The sequence below is a fragment of the Helicoverpa armigera genome, chromosome 27 (genome assembly GCF_030705265.1).
Source record: "Helicoverpa armigera isolate CAAS_96S chromosome 27, ASM3070526v1, whole genome shotgun sequence".
In the NCBI taxonomy this organism is placed as follows: Eukaryota; Metazoa; Arthropoda; class Insecta; order Lepidoptera; family Noctuidae; genus Helicoverpa; species Helicoverpa armigera.
In genome coordinates, this window is record NC_087146.1 from 4804663 (window position 1) to 4818767 (window position 14105).

The 14105-nt window shown below is 37.0% G+C and overlaps 1 protein-coding gene and 1 long non-coding RNA gene across 2 annotated transcripts; one reads left to right on the plus strand and one right to left on the minus strand.

The window, feature by feature from the left end:
- Positions 1 to 1755: 1755 nt before the first annotated feature.
- On the plus strand, positions 1756 to 12046 carry LOC110369609 (uncharacterized). Its single transcript, XM_064042231.1, has 13 exons — positions 1756 to 1880; positions 3702 to 3807; positions 4102 to 4187; positions 4636 to 4784; positions 5165 to 5297; positions 5892 to 6018; positions 6433 to 6500; positions 6651 to 6777; positions 7032 to 7147; positions 8513 to 8704; positions 9234 to 9376; positions 9782 to 9932; positions 11855 to 12046. The coding sequence occupies exons 1-13, from the start codon at positions 1790 to 1792 to the stop codon at positions 11971 to 11973; spliced, it is 1608 nt and encodes a 535-aa protein (XP_063898301.1). The 5' UTR covers positions 1756 to 1789; the 3' UTR covers positions 11974 to 12046.
- Positions 12047 to 12651: 605 nt separating this feature from the next.
- Positions 12652 to 13268, minus strand: LOC135118979 (uncharacterized). The gene is made up of 2 exons (XR_010277901.1): positions 13099 to 13268; positions 12652 to 12879 (listed from the first exon to the last, which is right to left on the minus strand). It is a non-coding gene; the product is annotated as an uncharacterized LOC135118979 (long non-coding RNA).
- Positions 13269 to 14105: the final 837 nt, after the last annotated feature.

Sequence of the window (14105 nt, forward strand, 5' to 3'; positions counted from 1 at the left end):
GTATCAGCAGCACAAGTCGATCGATCATAAGGCTGAGCAGTACTTCGTCTATAGATGGGTGACCATAATTGTCATGACGAGTTCCTCCGTGCTTCTCACGGCACGATAAATTGGTAGGTCTCGGCTGTCATTTGAACATCTTTGGCAGTCGTTACGGGTAGCCAGAAGCCAGAACGTCTGACATCCAGGCTTTTCAAGGAACCTAGTTGCTCCATGTGGCATACTGATACTCAGCTGCATCCGGTTAGTTTGGAAGCCGATCCCAACATAGTTTAGGAAAGGCTAGGCGCAGATACATAATAGATATTGTAAGTTTGTTAAATTTAGCATACAGGGGAAACCGAAAGAAGGAGTCGGTACTTAGTCTATATTATTAATTAACCACGTGCAAGTTATGAAATGTTATACAATATGTTTGTCTTTATAACTCATAAAGTTACGTAATTTAATAGATAACTTGTAGATTCTTACAATTAGAAATCCTTGCTTATTTAACTTACTAGATTTCCACTGTTTCACCCGCGTCCCAGGGAGATTCTTCCCGTACCGTGATAAAATGACCTTAAGAATAAAATATCATTTTGCCCCGTAAGTATGTTATTCGGGAAGAGTGTAGCTTTATGTAGTGAAAGAAATTTTCAAATAGTTTCGGGGCCTTTAGGGTACAAATAAACAGAAAAATGCTTCCTCTTTATTATGTAAGTACAGATGGTTTTTTGTACCTGCACGAGAAAATATATATTAAACTAACTCCACATTAGTACATGTAGCACTATTCCAAAAATATATAAGTAAATATGTAAAACTACCTAAGATGTCATGGTCCAGACATTAAACCGGCATCAATCATGTTGTGTTAGCCTTTCCTTAAAGTCCAAAAGTAAAAAAAAAAAAACATAAAATTACAGAAATAAAAATATCTAACCATATTTCCTGGTCCGTAGTTCGATTCCTGGTCAGTACACTTAAATAAAAAGGACTATTATTGACCTCTCAATGAAATATTAGTTTAAACGCAAAATAAATACACCCCTTCATAAATGCACTCAAATATCATTCAAGACTTTTCTAACAAACCCAAACACAGCTATGATACGATGTTCCATCATGAAGTTCCAGTTCATCTTCCGGCTCCATCATCAGATCAGTTTGACAGTACCATATTATTGTATTGTCATCAGAACTAAATGCAGCTGCCAATTTTCATGACGCTACGATCCCTGGAAGATGGATATAATTAGTTACTTTAGATTCCATTACATAGTTACATACAGTCGACCTAAAAAAAGTTCATCATCATCTTCCTGCCCTGTTCCCAAGTCATTTGGAGTCGGCGCAACATGTCTTTTTCTTCCATTCCTCTCTGTCAGACGTCATACTTACATCCACTCCCTTCTGCTTCATGTCCTCTTTCAGGCAATCAATCCATCTTTTCCTCGGTCTACCTCTGCCTTTTCAAAAAAGTTAAAAACATATTATATGCAGAACCCAAAGGTACTCATAACACGCTTGGCACCATATTTTTTACCATGACAAACAAATATGCTATGAATTCATAGACAATAGGCAAGCTACCGCCTCCCCAAAGGATTTACCATGAATCACCCAGATATTGTTGATTACGAAACCAATATTTTCAAAATATGGCCTAGGAAATTTCAATAAACCATTCAAGTTGCGTTTATTTATAATAATAAACCGCCATCTTAATTTTTTTAGATATAACTTTAGTGCGCCGTAATAAGGAATTAGTGCGCAGTGCAAATTCGAGGGCGTCGGGCGCGGGAATATGAGCGCCATGTTGAAACTTTTAAATTCGTTCTTAATTTTCTTTTTGTTTTTTATTTCGTGTTCGGCTAGTTACCATGAGCAGTATAGAGGTTGGTACCTATTTTTTTCTGTATTTTTCGTCTTTCAACCTAATTTTAATAATACCTTATTTTGGAATTTTCTTTCGTCCTCATCCAATAATTTGTTTATTTTTATTTAAATTATAAATAAATGTTTCTTGTATTGTGTTCTTTTTTACTGTCTTCACTTTATATTATTAAAGTCGTTCTATTCGGATAAAAAAACAAGTTTTTACCCTACTCACCGATCACCCTTACGAAACCTTCAAATCAGAACTTCTGAAAAAAAATCTTTACTGCTACAGACATCGACCGTGCTGGCATCAGAATCGACAGAATACAGCGACTATCAGATCGCATAAACCGCATCAAAAACCTTACAGCATGTGCGCAGCGTAAAAAAGCCTCCTCTGTAGAGAGAAGACAAAATACAGATGAACCAGTCAGCCTTCTAATGCCAGAAGGCACCACCCGAGTAGTATATTGCCATTATAATGGTTCCGGGATCATTTGCAGACCCCAAAATGGATCGGTTGAATTGCCCTTTCAGCCGATTGTGAATCAAGTCAATAATTCCCAAGGTAGGAGGTTATTTTCAAAGTGCTTATTGCACTGTATTCCTGCTTTTGGGTAGTTGGCACTTGTTTAGTCTTCTAGCGTTGTGAACGCATTTTTTCTGAATCAGCATCGTCTTGTCGTTGTTCTAGTCTAGTTTCGATCAGCAGCATGATTTTTCTTTTATATTCTAATAATCGTTTCGATAATCACCCCTTTCTTCGCCATGTTGTTTGAGTTAGTCCAGTCCGTGTAAATGGTATTTCTCTAGTCGTACACATAGCGAGCTCGTAATATTTTTGTAGACTTCTAGTTTGGTCAAAATATGTAGATATTTAATCAATTTTTAAAAAGATATCAATAAATTTTTTTTTTTTTTTTAAAGTCGTGGTGGCCTAGTGGGGAAAGGACCAACCTCTCGAATATGAGGGCGCGGGTTCGATCCCAGGTCAGGCAAGTACCAATGCAACTTTTCTAAGTTTGTATGTACTTTCTAAGTATATCTTAGACTCCATTGACTGTGTTTCGGATGGCACGTTAAACTGTAGGTCCCGGCTGTCATTGAACATCCTTGGCAGTCGTTACGGGTAGTCAGAAGCCAGTAAGTCTGACACCAGTCTAACCAAGGGGTATCGGGTTACCCGGGTAACTCGGTTGAGGAGGCCAGATAGGCAGTCGCTTCTTGTAAAGCACTGGTACTCAGCTGAATCCGGTTAGACTGGAAGCCGACCTCAACATGATTGGGAAAAGGCTCGGAGGATGATGAGGATGATGATTTAATCAATTTTAGAAGCTTCAGTTTTTTTTATTGTTATAGACAGGTCTACTTGTAGATAAGCCAGCCCACTCCACCATTTTTTTTCGACCTGATTTTGCCCTTGACGTTGCTTACGTCTTAAGGTTCTAAACAGTCTTGTCGAGAAGTATCAGGGTTGAGGTTAAGCATGTAACTGGACTCAAGATGTCAGATAGACAGTCGATCCATGTCGCACACTGGTACTCAGCTGCAACCTGTTAAACTGGAAGTCGACCCTAACAACCTAGAAAAGCTAGGATAAGGCTCATATCTTCAACGGGGCCCAGCAGGGCCAAGGTCTGCCGGGGCTGCGGGATTGTTCGAAAGAGTTACCGCGGCTCTGGTACATAAAAGGCCTACGACGGATCACGACGGTTCTTAGTCAGTAAGAGTCTGACACTCCCTCACCGCTGCTAACCCACAGCGGGAGGGGTCATTTGATGAAAAGGCTCATATCTTCAACCTTATTTTTTATAAATGAATAAATTCCTTTGTTTCAGTACCCATTTCCAGTTCTCCGAAGTTTGAGTCCTATGTGTTCAACAATAAGGAGTATATCGTACAACTGTTGCCAGTCAACTGGGAGAATGCCAAGATATTGTGTCGGTAAGTAGGTTAGGTTCAGACGACCTTATAAAGGTCGCCGGAAGACGCTGGATGCAGGTCGCCTCCAACAGGTATCTGTGGAGATCTAAGGGGGAGGCCTATGTTCAGCAGTGGACGTCCTATGGCTGAGATGATGATGATGATGAAGTAGGTTTATATGAAGATTAGTTCTTTGTTACATAGACGTTTTACTTCACTTATTCGTCTTCTAAGAAGGCGTCGTCGTATACTTTCGCGCACACAGAACGCAAAAATATAGTCGCCATCTACCTAACTCGATATGTTTTCTTAAAGGGGTTACCACAACGGAAGCTTGGCAGTACTGGACACCAGAGACAAGGCTGAGTTCTTAGCCGAAGCGTTGGCCGAGTCGCAGTTCTGTGAGTTTTATTATTTCGATATATGTATTTTCAGTATCTCAGTTGAAGGAAATTATTCTGATGCTGCAGTTGTCTAAATCCATTCAGATGCGCATTAGAATGCGCGATTGAGGAACATCCAACCCCACATTTAATAATAATATATTATCAGTACAAAGGTGTTTGTTTTTTTATTCAATAAACAACCATACATACACATATTTACATAAATAAACACCTATAAATAATCTTATAATTCTAGGTTCTCTTATAATTCTGTTGATTAAGTCTCATTCCTTCTCTATGAGAAGAGTCCTGAGCTCTAGGACAATAAAAGGACTGATGAAGACTTAGTAGGGCTTGAGCAGAAGTTAGAACACAATTCACTGTTCCTTTGCAATAGTTCCTTAAAATGTAAATGCTATCTTATGAATTACTATTCGCCTTGTCAACGTTTGTTCGTCCACAGCCCTGGCATCAGTATGGGTAGGTGCCCGCAGAGATTCAGCAGAGGACGCCGCGGGGTACCGCTGGGGCCCTGGTATGGAGCTGCGGAGAACAGCTCTGGACGTGCTGGGCAATGAGGAGGAAGATAATGTGGCACGACATTATCCTATGGTATGTACCCACTTCTAGGGTTTTATCATTCTGTATACATGCTTGTAAACTGTCAGCTAGTAAATAGTTAGACTGTTGGTTGGCCAAAACTTTGCTTTGATGCCCTTTCAAATTTGAAATTTGCAGTGTGCACTTTAGCAAAAAGAATCTTTAGTTGTAAAAGACTTACATAAATAGATAATCGACTAGCTATTCTCCGCAGTTTCTCCCGTGTCCCGGAAGGACTACTTCCCGAACTGGGATTAAATATAGCCTTTAACACCCGCAGACAATGTAGCTTCCGAACAGTGAAAGTATTTTTCAAATCGGTTCAGTAGTTGCGCAGCCTACCTACCTATAACTTTATTCTGCCGTCCAATAAACCTATTTCCTCACCCCAGTGGCTGAACAGAACCCACGTACCAGTCCCGGAGACAGGGGCTGACTGTGTAGCTCTGGAGCGAGTTAGCCACGACCACCCTGTGTTCCTCGACCTGCCATGCCATTTGGAACGCGCCTTCGCTTGTGAGAGAGGTAAGGATTACGAGGCTTAATCTTTATGCAACTACTATACCAACGAAGCAGTTTTCGATACACATTATGTCCTTCATCCTCCCAAATTTACTTGGCTCAGCATATTTTGTTCTTCCATATTCTTCTATTCTAGTAACATTCCTTCTCGCCATGTCGACTTTCACACTACAACACACTTTAATATACTTACGAAACAGTTAATCATCTTCCGAGCCTTTTCCCAACTATGCTGGCATCGCCTTCCAGTCTAACCGGATGCAGCTGAGTACCAGTGCTTTACAAGGAGCGACTGCCTATCTGGCCTTCTCAACCTCAACCGGGCAATCCGATACCCCTTGGTTAGACACAGAACTTGGTTACAGAACAGATAATATTCTCCCATTTCTAATCATCAGCGTCATCAACATCTTCCGAGCCAACTACGTTGGCATCGCCTTCCAGTCTAACCAGATGCAGCTAAGTACCAGTGTTTTACAAGGAGCGACTACCTATCTGACCTCCTCAACTTCAACCGGGCAACCCAATACCCCTTGGTTAGACATCCATCCTTACTTCTATTTATAAGCAAGCTACTAAATACCTTTTCATCATCAGATGCCCGCGATATAGTCCGCGTGACGGAGGTGAACACGGTACGATGCAGGAATGGGCTGTACCATCTCTATAGTGGCAAGATGGACTGGCATCAGGCTGCTGCTTACTGCGTGCTTAAAGGAATGGCGTAAGTCTTCATTTTGATGAGATAGCAACTCTAGTTTTGCTTGAGGGTAATTTTGTTAAAATTTAAACTTTCCTCTTAGGGTGAGTGCTTCAACTGGTACTGTTTTAATGTTTCTTTTTGAGGTTTAAAAGTTCTTGCAATTTAAACATGGTTTCCGATGAAGTTTTCGTTTATTATATACTTGCTTATGTGGCTTCTTTCTTATATACTTCCTCATGTACTTATGTATGTATACCTTTATTTACTACTTCTATGTACGCCACTATGTTACGGTGAAAGCCCAAAGTACATTTACACCTGGGTTAAGCCGGCCACAGCTAGGTGCAGCCGACCAATGTTAAGCAATGCTTGACGCGGTCGGCCCGTCGATGGATGATCATATGTTATTGATCGTAATGTTTTTATTTATTGCAGGTTGGCAAATATTGGATCACTAAAATGCTTAAGAAGATTGGGCATGACGATGTTAAAGAATCGACCGAGTAAGTCAGATTTTAATCATTATCTTATACCTACTTTTTAACAGTAAAAATACGTTTTTAAGTCTTACTGCCGACCACACAGCAACTTTCCTACCCACCTTTATTATGATTCAAAAAATAGAACTTTCTTAAATGAACACATTTGACCAGGTATCGAGAACGCCTGGGTAGGTGCTAAGGGCAATCTGGGCCACTGGAAGTGGATAGACACTGGAGTGAGTGTCTTCCAGACTCCCCCGCTGAGTGACGCCGCTCCTGACGCCTGGCCTCCTATGAGGTAAGACTTCAGACCTCCTCACCTGCATACCTTCATATTCCTCCGTGTTTCGGAAGGCACGTTAATTTGGTGGGTAGTAAAAAGGCAGAAAGACTGATACCGACGAAACTGTTGTTATGTTTTAAGAATAAATGTAACTGGCATTGGTCGTGTTTGTGTATAAAATAAAAACATATGGTCAATGGCTAGGTAGCTGCTAGGAAATTAGAGATACCTATCACGTTTAATATTTAAATACCTATGTTGTTTTATAGGGACAGGAACAACGTAAAACAAAATGGCTGCCTACAACTGGATCGGCACGCGTCTCACCCGCCAGTGTTCCTGGAGTCACGCTGCGAGAGGAAGATGCAGTTCATCTGCTATGAAGGTCAGTATACCTACTTATTTACCTACTTCCATAGATGTCTTATAACTCAGGGGCCCTGCGGAGTCCCGCTACAGCCGATTTTCACCGACAGCATAAAGGTCCGCTTTTAAAAAGAACTGTTTACCTACTTTGAAAATTCAAACAATAGTAAACAACGGTTTTAACAAAATGTTTATGCTGTCGGTGAACTCGGAATAAGTAGGACAATTTTGCTAATAGCCCAAGATCCCAGGGCCAAGGCAGTTAGGCATACACAGATATACCTACATACTTTATACATTCTAATAGACTAACTAGGAATCTAGTATAAGAGCCCACGCGCACTGAATGTTTTGTCGGCTCACCATCTGGCTAACTATCGGTTTAGTAGTTTAGTCTTCAGTCTGTAACTGCTTTAAATATTGGTTGATCGTTTTCAGCAAAACTTGGTGACTTAGAAAGAGGTGTTCGTCGATCCGGTCAGTAAAAGATACAAAATAATGTAGAAATTCACATTTCTGATCTTTATCTATTCTGGCACCAATTATAGCTACAGAACATTTTAAGAAGGTGCATAACATTAAGTTATTATTGCAATATCAGAAAGTCACCTCCTTCTCTAAAGCACAAACACCTCGTTGTAGTATTGAGAGTTTCTTCTTTTTTCTAACTACATATTTATGTAGGTATATCATAGATTCATTGTAAGATTTTTTAGTCTTGTAGGCACAACCTATGTCGCATCCTATTTTCACTGACGCCCACCGTACCTACTTGTCCAGATTTTAGATTTGTTGGATTTTTTGACGTTGCAATTCCCACAATAACCATCTTTTCTTTTTGTCTTTCTGAGACCATTATTGTTTCATGTTTGGTTATTTTCAAGAAAGACATCCAAAATTCATCCATTTTTTTATTGACATCCATATCGAAAATAAGTGTCATGTGACAGTAACGAACTTACTTTAACTTTTATTTATTGATTCACCCAACTTCAAAAGCTAATTACATGAATGAGAATACATACAGTACTTACTTACTTTTTTATAAAATAACTAGCTTTTGCCCGCAACTTCGTTCGCGTGGAATAGTGACTACCAGCAGATTTTTGATTTGACCAATAGATGGCGCTATATGTCCGGAATAATTTTATTTTTATTTATTTTTTTGTAATAAAAACTATCCTATGTCCTTTCTCAAGTTTCGAACTATGTCTGTACCAAATTTCACACAAATCGGTTCAGTAGTTTAGGCGTGAAAAAAAGACAGACAGACAGACAGACAGACAGACAGAGTTACTTTCGCATTTATAATATTAGTTTGGAAGACGAAAACTAAAACAATAAATATCTTCAGTTTTTCAATAACCCGCCATTTTTTTCCCAGGCGTGTCATCAACGTTCATAACAGTGGCGACACCTAGCGACGACCAGTTCTACTACGTGCTCGTCCGCCAACTGTTTTACTGGCAGCATGCCTATCAAAACTGCTTGAAACTCAACGGAACACTCGCTAGTTTGGATAATAACGATATTTTAATACAATTGCTGCTTGTTATGGGAGAAAATAAGGAGGAACGTGAGTATTTTAAGTTGCGGTTAAATAAACAAAAACACAGTTAGTACCTAGGTGCCAAATATAAGTCAAAGTCAAAGTCAAAGTCAAAGTCAAAGCTCTTTATTTCTATAAGTCCGAAACACAGCATAGCGTTTTCGTATCAACGGATTTACCACTCCGTTATTTTACGCGCGACACATTCTGACCGACCAAAACTCTGTCGGTAATTAATAAGTTCAAATCACAGCAACTTATTTTTATTTATTAGGTACAAGTTATGAGTAACAGTAAAAATCTCCGTCTTAAAAACAAAAAAACCGCTTTGATTAGATACTTTTACTGTGTCTATGCACGAATATACGATAATTCATTCAGCTAATTAACTTATTATAGCCAAAAAAAACACTAGTTTTAAGATTGGTACTAAAATTGGGAATCTAACTTGTGTGTGTATGTTATATGCACCTATATGCATTTCAGAAATTATGTTTTCTACACTTATTTTATCTTTTCATACGCAATACTTAAATAAATATTAAAATATTTGCAGCAATCGAACATATATGGGTCTCTGGTCGCCTGAATCTGACCAAGGATCTAACAACGGATGCCGTCCACTACTCCTGGTATAATCCAAATGGAGGGAAACGCATCCCGGACCCAAGATCTGGAGATGCTAAGACTGGTTTATATGTAAGTTTAAACACTAATTTATAATAATACGGCTGCCCGCTTTTCTTTTGCAAAGAGTATTAAACACCAAAACTCGAATATTTCTAGTATAAATTACTAAAACATATATAACCAAAATACCCTGATATACCCTGTGACCTGTAGATTTTTTGACCTAGTGAAACAAATAAATGTGAACTTTAAATATAAAAAAATCTTTGCAATAAAACCTCTTTGAGATATAAACCAAGTGTATGAACGCGACTTTATAATTTTTACTTTCGCTACTCGCCACTAGGTGGCTCTTCTGAAAAGCAGCATTTTAGGCACCCCCTCAGTTCTGCTATTCGCCGCTAGATGGCATTAGTAATAATAGTTCTTATTTTGATCACAAGATGGCGTTAATTTAAACATTGTATTTTCCAGATGCCGCCATGGCTGGATGAAGAGTTCTCAATGGATAATTCCTGCTTGAATTTGGACAGACAAGACCATCTTGTTGGTTTGGTCTACGGATTAGCATGCGACACTGCACAGTATTCTATTTGTATGATAGATAAAGAGCAAGGGGCAGCTCGTAAGTATGAATTTGTAATTTAGTTACCCTACATATCTCCGCCCCGGTTTGACCGCAACTAAAACAGAAAATAAGCTGGCAAACAATCCTCCTAGCTATTCTGGTGCTATTGCTAAACTCTTCATGGATTTCTACATCAGGCACCATTACCTACAAACCCATTACATACATTATGTAGGGTCATTTCGCCTGTTCGCGACCATCGCCCAGTTCGCGTCCATTTTGCCGATCTCCTTTAAAAAAACTTCGAAAACAAGATAATTAACACACCAATCAAACGAAAGATCATTACCGCTAATACGTTAATGTATAAGAGGCACGCACAGATAGACAAAAGTTCTGTGCGTCCAACCAATCCTTTTAGAAAAAATAATTAGTCTAGGCTCTTCAACAAGAAAGCGCAAACACGCTGAATTTTACATAAAAATTAGTGTGCAGCGGCGTGTTTGATGGTAAGTTTTATATTGTTTTATGTGAATTTTAGGATAGATAGCTATTTCTACAGTTTAATGATGAATAAAGGTATAATGTTTTTTATGAATTTGATAATGTTTTTTATATTTAACGAATAAAACAAGGTGGACGCGAATTACTACATCGAATTTTACAAAACTTCCACTTTGCGTCCACAATGGACGCGAACTAAAACTATCCTCTATACTAATAAACCAAATTGCGTCCACTGTTTTCGTTAAATACTTGCTTATAAAAAATAATTAAAACATGGGTACTGTTTAATATATTAAGATTAAACAGTAAATTTTTAAATTTTTTTGTTATTTTAAATTAAAAATCAACATTATCATCATTTAAAATTCACTTTAAAAAAATAAAAATAATTTTTCTCAACATTGGTTTAAGTAACTTAAAATTAGGCAATTAATTTTGCAACTTGAAAAATAAACAATAATCAGTTTCGTTAATTTTACCCTAAAATCACAGGGAAAGACCCGCGTTGATTATAGTAAGTTTTTGGCCATATTAAATTAACAAAACAATATTACAATTTTGTCTAAACATACAACTAAAAGAATTGTTGAGTCAATAAATTATCAGACAAGGTAGCATATTCTTTGAATATTTTTTTTATCGATTTATTCTTCTCTCGAATATCATTTAATGCTTTCTTTAAATCTTCTTCTGTGTATGTTGTCTTTTCCTTCTTTTTTCCTATATCCGAAGAACTTATCTTAAATGAAATTACTTAATATATTAAGATTAAACAGTACATTTTTTTTATTAAGATATATACGTGGTTATAATTAAATTATAATTAAATATTTAAATTATAATTATAACCACGTATATATTTTAATAAAAAAATGTACTGTTTAATCTTATTTTAAGTTACTTAAACCAATGTTGAGAAGAATTATTTTTATTGTTTAAAGTGAATTTTAAATGATGATAATGTTGATTTTTAATAATTAAGTTTATTGTTAAATAAAGAAATTGTTCAAATACAATCTTTCTTTATTAATTCTTAACAATTTCACCCCTATATTCCTTTTCAAAGCCGCTGGACGCGAACTGGACCATGGGTGGACGCGAATTGGATTTTGTGGACGCAAACTGGGTAAAACGCCTAATTCTGAGGTTTATCGATTTAAATAGAAAACGTAAGATATTTCTAATACAACTGAAAGTTAATCTTAAAATAGAGTATATAAGGAATACATTACACAAATTTGACATGGAAATGAGTGCTGGAGCATTTTTATTATCGCCGTCAAACTTGCCAACTGCACTAAATGGTCGCCAACAGGCGAAATGACCCTACTTTACTTTTTCTCTTAATTCTCCATATGTATCCTGAATCCCAAATGTTTGAATATCCATTATTACATATTACGTACCTACATAGTAAGGGAAATTTGAAGTTTGCGTACCAACATGTCGAAATATAATGTATTTATTTCCAGGTAAAGTTTCAAACAAGCCTGTGGCTATACCAATTATACCTACTCCAATAGTCTCGCCACCTGCGGTGATCGCCGAGCCAATATCAACCTCAACAGTAGATGGTTATGACTCCTCATGAAACATAAATACTTTCAGTAATGTATAAGGAATAGTATTACATGTTTATACATTTTATAGAAAATAAATAAACAAGAAAAGTTTTGTTTTTTTATTCAACCATATTACATCTGATACTACATTTATAAAGGAATTTGTGGTTTTGATAGCTGCTACAAAAGTTGATTAATCATTAATTAATATCAAGTGCAGCCAAGTGGAATAGTTAACGCCTAAGGCGTTAAGTCCGCCTTTGTACATTGTTTTGTGTGTAAAATGTGTGCAAAAAGTGTAGTAAATTAATAAAATAAATAGTTATCACCAACCCACATTGAGCGCATAGATGATTAACGCTCAATCCTTCTGCGTTAGAGGAGGCCGCAGCCCAGCAGTCAGATGATAAACAATAAATATGTATGTCATCATCACCATCCTATGAGCCTTTTTCCCAACTATGTTGGGTTCAGCTTCCAGTCTAACCAGATGTAGCTGAGTACCAGTGCTTTACAAAGAGCAACTGCCCTATCAGACCTCCTCAACCCAGCTACCTGGGCAACCCAATACCCCTTGGATGGACTGGTGTCAGACTTACTGGTTCCTGACTACCCGTAACGACTGCCAAAGATGTTCAATTAATACCCAAGTCCCACCAGTTTACCATATCTACTATTGAGAAACACGATTCAAATGCAAAGAATAATTGTTACTTAAACTTATTTATTAAACCAAACTTAACATTAAACTAACATTATTTCATACTACTCAATATATCAATCCACTGTTTGTTAACATCATGCAATTGTGTGCAGTTTTTGTTCATAGCTAGAAGGTTTTTCTTGAACATCAGCAGATGTTCTAAATACGCTCTCAAACTGCTGTTCATAGCTCTCACTGACTCTATCTCTTGAGTTAGTTCTGCTGTTACTTTCTGAAAGGAAAAAATCATAATTTAGATAAAATTCTTTAACACTAAAATACAAATATATTTTTTATTAGAGATAACTTTTGAACAGTGCTATTCTTAAATAACAAATCAAGCGACTAGATAGAATTCTAAAGTAGGTACAATACATAAAATAGGCCTACAAAATTCATTTTGGTGCAACAAAAAAAATTCAAATAAAGAAACAAAGTTTACATATTTTACCTCACGCTTCGACGAAGTCACAGATACACTAGACATGATTACTGTCTCTATTTCACTTCTATATTTTTATGTAGCTATTAGTTGATGGTTAAATAGTTGTTTATTTGTTGTGATAAAAATAGTTTAACAAATAAAAACAAAACAGAAAATTGAAAATGTCAAAACTTTTTAATTTGGCGGTTGGAGTTATGTTGCCTTAAAGTGATTTCAATTTTACCTATTTTTTCCCTATCGTAAAGTAACTTTGTTGCACAGTGATTTGTGTGTTGCGTGTGTTTTCTTCCTATTAAAAATTTGGTAGTAAACAATCAAATTAAATAAACATTAAAATAATGTTTTTGGTTGCAACTGCAGCTGGACGTGAATTTTTAATTATTTTTGTTGTTTCCCAATAACTGTCTAAAACTGGGTGCACCTGACAACACTCGAAGGTAACACTTCATTTCACGCAGCATTTCCAACATGTAATGTAAATGAGAAAGTGATTGTGGTTATTTACAACGCATTCACGAAAATCTAGCTGATTTGGATATTTTGTGCAGAGATAGATATGTACCTTCGAGATGAAGATAGGCTCTGCGTATTGGGAACTTATCTCGTGATGTGGAGGCTAGTAAAACCAATGTAGGTATATTAGGCAACAAAGTCTTGAACTAAAAATATTTCGTATAATATTTCGTATAATAAATAATAGCTTTGCCCTCGCTCTGAGGGAATAAGTTCCCAAACCCGAGTCTTCTGATGTAAAAGCTATATTAATGCAAAATGTCATCAAAATCAGTTTAGTAGTTTTTCATGAACAATTCTGGGCAGGTATTTTTTGAGTCATCTAATGCGTACTGTGGTTAACTGCGCTTATCTCAATGATCTAATAGTTTGATCTGAAACAGTATGAAGAAACACGGATTTATACGAAAGCAAGGAGGCTATAAGCTATAAGCAGGATACTAAAAAGCGATATGTAATAGTTGCTTGGATGGTATATTATGGTCGAGATAAAGGTGAAG